The sequence below is a fragment of the Echeneis naucrates genome, chromosome 1 (assembly GCF_900963305.1).
Source record: "Echeneis naucrates chromosome 1, fEcheNa1.1, whole genome shotgun sequence".
Classification (NCBI taxonomy): Eukaryota; Metazoa; Chordata; class Actinopteri; order Carangiformes; family Echeneidae; genus Echeneis; species Echeneis naucrates.
This window is the reverse complement of record NC_042511.1, coordinates 9,404,067-9,412,535: the sequence shown is the minus strand read 5'-3', so window position 1 is coordinate 9,412,535 and position 8,469 is coordinate 9,404,067. Positions and strand designations below refer to the sequence as shown.

General features: G+C 44.8%; 1 protein-coding gene across 1 annotated transcript; it reads left to right on the top strand.

Annotated features, from left to right (window-relative positions):
• Positions 1-3,962: 3,962 nt before the first annotated feature.
• LOC115045779 (neuronal pentraxin-1-like) lies at positions 3,963-8,062 on the top strand. Its single transcript, XM_029505669.1, has 5 exons — positions 3,963-4,449; positions 4,679-4,886; positions 5,559-5,800; positions 6,147-6,326; positions 6,746-8,062. The coding sequence occupies exons 1-5, from the start codon at positions 4,021-4,023 to the stop codon at positions 6,965-6,967; spliced, it is 1,281 nt and encodes a 426-aa protein (XP_029361529.1). The 5' UTR covers positions 3,963-4,020; the 3' UTR covers positions 6,968-8,062.
• The last annotated feature ends 407 nt before the right edge of the window (positions 8,063-8,469 follow it).

The window sequence follows — 8,469 nt, the reverse complement described above, 5'->3', positions numbered from 1 at the left end:
GCGTGAACATTGCTCATAGGCCTATAATCCTATCTGAGAGTATTTTATCTCCTACTCCACTCCTCCTCTCTTCCACGCTGTCCCCAGCAGGAGTGCACACGTGGCGGCAGACTTCTCCACGGAGCACGCATCCCTTTGGACGACTCCCTCCTGACTCCCCCTTCATCTTCCTCTCTGTGGGATGGTTGAAATGGAGACGTCAGTGTGCAGCAGGGAAAATGGAGCTGCTGTGCCGAGGCTTCAGTTACCTGGCAGCACATCTTAATTCTGAGCAGCCAGAAGAGAAGTGGTGAGGTGTGAACAGAGGGAGAGCAGAGCTTTCTTTGCAGGGCCTGGACAGAACAAACAAAGTGAGACACTTAACAATTGAATTAGTGACTCCTTTGAGCCGTGAAAAGGAAGTAAATAGGGCGAATTTGATCAAAGAATTGCAACGTGCCATAGAATTTTACATTGAAAGACACTTTAAGTTGACCTAAATATATTTATTTTCAGACCAGTCATATCTTTAAGACACCAACATGCTTCTGTTGCCCTCTGCACAGCCCTTTTTTTGTTTGTGTTGTACTGGCAGTAATACAGTCACCCCCCAGTCCCTGCGTTATCCTCTGAATCTTTTCTCTCTCTCTCTCTCTCTCTCTCTCTCTCTCTCTCTCTCTCTCTGCTATTGCAGATGCTGGATAAATAAGCAGGCAGATTGTTACCACTGTGTGAAATGGTTCTTACATATCTCTGCCATTAGAGAGTGGATTCTATTATAAAGCTTTACATTATTCAGTGAGCCTGAGAGACTGATCATTGTGGACTTCAGCCTTTTTCCTCACAGCCCCTGGAGTCCAGCTTGGCTGGCTGATGTGAGCACTGATCTGACCTGATGCTCAGAACGCTGGTGTTGGAGGGTCAGCGTGAGACTGTGGTTATTCCCACAGTCAAACATGAAGGAAGAACACATCAAAATCTGTCTGAAAAATATCAAGTCCCACTCGCATGCTTTGCTGTAAAACAGACAGAAATGGGATTAACAGCGTAAATGCAAAATGACCACAGTTTCCAAAGTTTCTGGCAACATATTAGTTCAAATTAAACTCTGGAAAGCAAGAGGTCATTGACATCAAACGTCAATTTACAGCAGTATGAAGTGGCAGGCACAAGGTGTGAATGAGAGAAACCATGACTATACTCTTGCATGTGCTAGGAAATAAGTATTGAATAGATAGGTGTGTCAGGATGATACTGTATGACAGGTGGGCTGTCTCGCAGTGGCAGCTCACTGCTGGGATTGATCAGTTACATTAATCATCATTATCATCAAAGGCTTTGAAAAGTGTCCCATTTGTTATCATATTGGTGAATAAATAATGCACTGCTGGTCTGCTGAAAATGAATGAATGAATGAAGCATTATTAAACCATAACCTTTCACTCTATGAGCAACATGGAAACTATTGCTCTGTCTTGAATATTCATGCGCTGAGATAAGGAGAGATAAGGAGAACTTGTTCCGTGTTTGTCCGGGCCCCCAGCAATTAGACTCTGCCATTAACCATTTGTTATATCTGCTGTTTCTCCAGCTTCTCCAGCTTGGCACCTTACTGATTACACCGAGTTGGATCGATAGTCTAATTAAACAAATTAAAGTGGACTGTTGAGTCAATTTTCATCCCATCTTAGCCAGCGGCGGCCACCGTGTCATGAACCAGTCTGTAAAACAACTTGAAAAGCAACAGAACAACACTAAACACCTGCTACAAAAATGTTTGAACAGCACATTTGCTCCCTGTTTGATGGCACAGTTCTACGCAGCTCTGCCGGGCTGATGCGACAGGGAGGGAGAAGTCATTTGTCTCAGAGCAGGCGGTAATTCTTCACTTGGCAGCAAACCCATGACTTTTATAGAAAGACTCCATCCTGGGACGTGAGCCTGAAGCCTGTGAAAAACTGATTCCTGCACAGGGGGAAAAGACAATATACTGGAGGAGGGAGGGGGCACAATGATGGCTCGAGTCATAATTTCAAATACATCATACACTCTGACGTATTTACTGTTTAATTCAATTTTCAGTGGTGACTCCTATGTGGAATTATGTCATCAATACATAAATAAAAACAATTTGAATGAGTCATATCCGTTTGAATACGGAATGTGTAAATGTTTTCCAAATCATGATAACATGATTATCGTCATAATACAAAAGCCTTCCACTGTAGCCTATAGCCTTTTTTAAGGAAATTACAGATGGCACCAAATCTGACTTAATTTAGTTAAAGATGACAGTTCACAACCTTTTTGACTTATGTGAGCCTTAAAGGTCCATGTCTCTTTTGATTACAACGCAGATCTAGTCTCTATTACTGCTGTGACATTAGTAAAGTGACCAGTTTGCAGAGAAATTAGGCCAGTGTCTCTTCAGAAACACTGACAACATAACTTTGTGATGTCACACAGTTGCCACCCCCTCCCATCCTGCCAAAAATGCCCACCTCCACCCACAGCCGAAGCAGGACTTTCAAAAGTGATCAGTTTCAACAGCTCTTTCTCACATTGCTTCATTTGAACAGGTTTCAAAAAAACTAAATCTATCGCGTGTTTCACAAAAAGACCAAACACTAATGAAAAACACACAAATATGAGTTTATCTTCTGATGAACTGCTGGAGGGGAATACTTTGATCCCAGATGCTATTTTAGAGATGAGTAGCCTCTGTTGTGTAACAGGTTCTTGACATTTAGACATGTTGAAGTCAGATGCAGTCAGGCCAGCTCAAGCTGTTCCCTCAGAGTTGTGTGTCCCTCCACGTCCATCACTGATCACCTGTTATTCCAGCATGATCCTTCGCTGGCTCTTATGTATTCATAGCAGAGGCCTGGGCCAGTCTACTGAAACACCTCACTGTCCTTTAGGTGGGCCTGAAGTGGACCTCAACCGTGAACCTCTCTGACCACCGGAGCCACGTGCTCAGGTGATATATATATATATATATATAAATATATAGATAGATAGATAGATAGATAGGGAGGGAGAAATGAGAGGAGGTGGTGGTGGGGCTCCCACCGTGGGACAGACTCCTCTGATGGGTGGGGAGCGGCTTTCATTTAAGGTGGACCAAGATCACCATCACAAGATGTTCAAGTCAACCTGGTCTTCAGATAAAGTCCACCAGTGAAAGGTCACCGACCTCTTTGGACGGTGTCCGAGTTTCTGAGGCCTACTCAGGCCAGTTCAGCCATGGCTGGAGATGATGGCAGTCATACAGCCATACTGATTCACTGGTGAGGTTGTAGTGCTGAAACCCTTCAGAATAGAGACATAAAGATATTGTGTCTGTTTAATGCGTCTGTACAGTCTACTTCTATATTTCAGACAGAAATGTTAGGATTTTTCTCCACCACTTTCCTTGACAACTCCAGGCTATTTACTTGATTTATGTTTCAAATCATTTTATAACAAACGTTTCACCAGCTTATGAAATATTGCATAGTTGGAATAAAATCAGGTTCCTTGTCAAATAATCTACTTTGCAGATCTTTTGGTTTGGGGAAGTTTTCTTTGAAGTATAAATCTGTTCTCACGTTTTCAAAATCAATGTTTTGTTTGTTTGTTTGTTTTTTCTCGTGCTAAATGTTGACATCGTTTTGTGTTCAGGTGTTTCAGCTGAAACATTTGTAAGACACCGACTTAAATGGAAAAATCTATGAAATACCCCTACAGCACTGATGGATTACACACCTGATTATTGGCAGAAATGGGGGGATTCTGCAGGTGGGACACCGTCGGTTTGTCCCTCCAAGTCTCTGAGTCCAGGCTTCTCTCTGGTTTTCAGCAGGAGTTGGCCGTGAGTACGACCTTAAATAAGGGGCTGGCCCGAGCTGCCTCTCCTCACTGGTGCAGTGAGTGTGCGCTGCGTAATGTCCGCTATAAAAACTGCGCACAGCCACCGGAGCTCACAGCTCCAGCGGACTCCTCCGTGCTGCTGAAATCCCGAAGCTCTCTCACAGTCGCTGTCACACGAGACGCGTCGTGATGGGAAACGCGGACAGATTCTCGTGGAAACTTTTTCTACTTTCTTGCCTGCTTGCCATGGAGAGCTCCGCGCAAGACTTCGGACAGACGCAGTTTATTTGCACGTCGGTGCCGAAGGATATGGACCTGTGCACGGCCACGATGCAGAACAGCGGGCCGGCTGAGGACCTGAAGACCACGGTCATGCAGCTGCGAGAGACTGTTCTGCAGCAAAAGGAGACCATAATGAACCAAAAGGAGACAATCAGGGAGCTTACGTCCAAGTTGAGCCGCTGCGAGAGCCAGAGCCTGCCCGCGGCGACGGGACCCGGCGGGAGGCGGCCGGGGTCGAAGAACACGATGGGGGACGTGTCCCGGGGCACCACGGACACTCTGGCCCAGCTGGGACAGACTTTGCAAACGCTCAAACAGAGACTGGAGAATCTGGAGGTAGGCAAGCAGCATTGTTGGTGAAAAGTTCATTAAACTGGGGGATTGGTTAAGTGAGATCTGTCTTAGTGAGACCACAGTCAGAAAGTGTTTTTGAATGATTTCACAGGACGTGGGAACTCAGGGAGTCAGCTAAAGCATTGGGATGAAATCTACACGATTCAAACTGAGCAGGGGGAGCATGTGTCGGGGAGTTAAGTCAGTGTCTCTCTTCCTCTGTCCGACGCAGCAATACAGCCGAGGGAACAACACCGTGCAGGCGAACAGCCTGAAAGATCTGCTGCAAAACAAGATAGATGACATGGAGAAGCAGGTCCTGTCCCGGGTCAACACGCTGGAAGAGACCAAGCCGGGCACCCGGAACGACAGCGAGCAGCGGAACAGAGTGGAGTCCACGCTCACCTCCCTGCACCACCGGATCACAGACCTGGAGAAAGGTGCGTCATTTTTATTTTATGTGTTTGTTTAGTGTGAAGGCACCGGCTCCCCAGCCCGTAGAAAACACAGAGACCTTCAGTAGCTCAGCACCTCCATGAAGAACCGCTCACGATGCCGCAGCCGTCATGTTGCGCACCAACAGCAGAAGCGAGGAGAGAAAAGCTGCATTGCTTTGCATAACTCAAGACCTGTTAGCACTTTTGCTTCGCTGAGGGTTTTTTTTTTCCAGAGCCAAAAAAAGGCTGCCAAACTTGCAAATGAGTCTTCAGCCAAAGGGTCATTTTTTTTGAGCAGAGGTCAGATGCATAGGAAAGTTGTCAGCTCACATCAATGGCTCCAGCTTATAAACACGTGCAAATGCGCGTGAGTATGATTTATTGGAAGCAAAGAGAGCAGCCTCCTACTCACAGGCAACACTGGAGAAACAATGTTTCATACATAATCATAGCGGATATTCATTAATTAACCTTTCGGGTATGTAGCCTACAAGCTGTGTTTTTCATTAAAAGAGGCCCTAATTATTTAAATAACGAGCCCATGAATGTAAAAAAGACTTGCATAAGTCTGAAGCAATATCAAATAACGCTGTAATAATATATCCAAGACAAAATGCTGAAAATCACAGAGGCAGATGGATGAAGTCCTTTTGCTGACATTAATCCCATTTCCAGGCAAAGACACCAGACCAGCAGATAAGTTCCAGCTCACCTTCCCCCTGAGGACTAACTACATGTACGCCAAAGCCAAGAGGAGCCTCCCTGAGATGTACTCCTTCAGCGTGTGTCTGTGGATCAAGTCCAATGCCTCACCCGGGGTGGGGACGCCCTTCTCCTATGCTGTGCCGGGCCAGACCAACGAGCTGGTGTTGATCGAATGGGGGAACAATCCCATGGAGATTCTGATTAATGACAAGGTAATGGCAAACTTATTATCATAAAGAAAGCCTTACATCACACTTTTTAAAATTTCTATCAATACCAATCAGGTTAGAATTTTCAATCGGAGCGAAAGAAGTAAACGTTAAAATGCTTAGGTGAGTCAGAGCAACTTGAGCTGGAGCAAAATAGGGGCTGAGGTGAACAAGAGAAGGTTTTTTTGTTTGTTTTTTTTATTGAGGAATGGACAAGTGATAGGAAAGTGATTCAGCAAGAAGAGGAAAGGTGTAGAATGTTTTCAAGTGGGGAGTGACTCTGCTACTGAAGTGTGAATGAAAGACAGGAGGGAGAGATGTGACTGAAAAGAAAACGTCTTTGCTGCAGGTCGCAAAGCTGCCGTTCCTCATCAACGATGGAAAATGGCATCACCTCTGCATCACGTGGACCACGCGTGATGGTATGTGGGAGGCCTTCCAGGATGGAGTGATGCGGGGCAGTGGAGAAAATCTGGCACCATACCACCCCATCAAACCGGAGGGAGTGCTGGTTCTGGGACAAGAGCAGGTGAAAATACATTTTCAGTGCTGCTAGTACACTTTATACTTGCACATATTTGGAAATAATCCTGGCCAATCACGACTTTAATTTTGGATAAGGATGTGGACATATTTCTGAAATCGACACTGAGGAGGTGGCCAGTAAAGGCTGTCCAATCTAATCAGTTGTTCATTTATTATGGGATTGCAGGGATAAGTGATATTGCTGCCCAAATTTGGAGAGCGAAACACATTTTGAGACTTTTCCTGTTGCACAGAACTAGACATATATAAACCATATGTCATGCATGCTAACAGGAAGTAAATGATTTCCAAACTCAAGCCGATGTAACATTTGTTGAAGACAGATAACTGCATTGAGGATTAAGATAGATCTATCTTTACTCTCAAATTTATGTTTAAAAACTCATCTGTCACATTCTACAGGACACACTGGGAGGAGGTTTTGATGCGACACAAGCCTTTGTTGGAGAGTTAGCGAACCTAAATATCTGGAATAGGAAACTTTCTAGCACTGAGATCTACAACTTGGCCACCTGCAACAGCAAAGCACCAGCTGGCAACGTGTTCTCCTGGACGGAGAGCAATATTGAAGTATTTGGTGGAGCGACCAAATGGACCTTCGAGCCTTGCCGTTCCCTCAACTGAACTGCATTTCATTGATCAAGAGAAGGCCTCTCTGTATTTCTGAGCTTTTGTCGTTCTTGTCTTCATTTGACGTTTGTTAGAGACTATTTGAGTTATTGGTAAGCTTAATTCTGGGATTTCTATCATTCTTAGGTATTTATGTGCAAAACAACAACTTTTCATCTTGAGGAAAAAAAAAAATCTAATTCATCTTGGGAACCTCAGAGAGAGAATATTAGTGTCTGTTGCTCCTTTTTTTTCCCCCTCCCTCAATCTTTCACTTTAAAGCACACCGAAGCTTTTCGTTTGGCTTATCTCGTCTTGGACTGGCAGCTGGCAATCTGCGCCTTATGTTTGAACAATTCAATATCCAAGTGAGGAATTACATAACCGTTCCCACCCCTTCCCTCTGGAGAGTGGGAGATTGTGCTGTCCGTCCAATTCTTGTCAGTGTTTGGCGCTGTGAAGTGATGTCTGACGCGGTACAGCTCCCCGTGAAGCCTGAATTCCCACCACCACCACCCAAGCCCACCCAAGCCCATCCTCCCCCACCCTCCCCCACCCTCCTCCTGCTTCACTCTGCCCCACCCCTCCGGAACTTGCACTGTGACTGACGATGAGAACGCCAGGAGAGGAGGGTACGTTGAAGGACACTGCAAAGTCAGAGTGTGGTACAAGTCAATTTGTTCGTTGTTCGCTTAAAGTGTTTCTGTAAGAATGTCATTAACTTGCCAACATTGCTACAAAGCCTGGGTGCCTTGGGCTGGTACAAATATTCAGCACAGTCAGTATTTTTTCTGTTGCGAATTCAGTGTTTACTGGTTTGTTTTCTTTTTCCTCTGAGCTGGTTTAAGTTTCATGTTCCTCTGGTAAATGTATTTTAATTAGTTTGTTATCTGACATAATGTGTTTTGGCAGGTGTTTGTACTACTCTGTATTAGGAATGTTACAGTATCTGTATAGTAACAGCATGAATGACAGAGTGCTGTGAAAGCATTGTTGAAATCTGCTTTACTATCTTCTCTGGGTCTGGGTTTTTTACTGTATTGTTATATGCTCCAAGCATGGCAAAACTGAGAGATGAAGAAATTTAATTTTTGTAATAAAATTGTGATACTTAATGTCACAGTGATTTCCTGGCTTTGGTTATCTGCATGGAGAGGTGTGATCATCACAGAGAGAAAGGAGTGTGAAGGGAGGCGACATTTGGTGCAGGATAGAGGATCACCGATCAAATCTGAAATATCTGAGATGTCAAACAGTGGAGACGGGGAGCTAATTGCGAGATAAGTGAAACATCAAAAGGAAGCGAGGGTAAGAAAGAAAGGGCTTCAGACGAGAAATGAACCTGTGGGTTTCTTTTCAAGCTACCGCAGAAGAAAACTTGTGCACTCTGTGCTTTGCTGCTCCCGCGGTGAGATTCGGGGGCTGCACTAAAGACAGCAAGGCTCTCTGTGGAGAAAAGTGCCAAGTCATATTGGCCTTTCAGTGGCTCAGTTCAAATGAGTGCAGCCTAAACTGAA

What these genes read in the sequence shown, in the direction of transcription:
- LOC115045779 (XM_029505669.1), top strand. Translation starts at nt 4,021, where the DNA reads ATGGGAAACGCGGACAGATTCTCGTGGAAACTTTTTCTACTTTCTTGC. An exon ending in AGAGACTGGAGAATCTGGAG is followed by an intron (nt 4,450 to 4,678) that starts GTAGGCAAGCAG and finishes TGTCCGACGCAG; the next exon opens with CAATACAGCCGAGGGAACAA. An exon ending in AGATTCTGATTAATGACAAG is followed by an intron (nt 5,801 to 6,146) that starts GTAATGGCAAAC and finishes TCTTTGCTGCAG; the next exon opens with GTCGCAAAGCTGCCGTTCCT.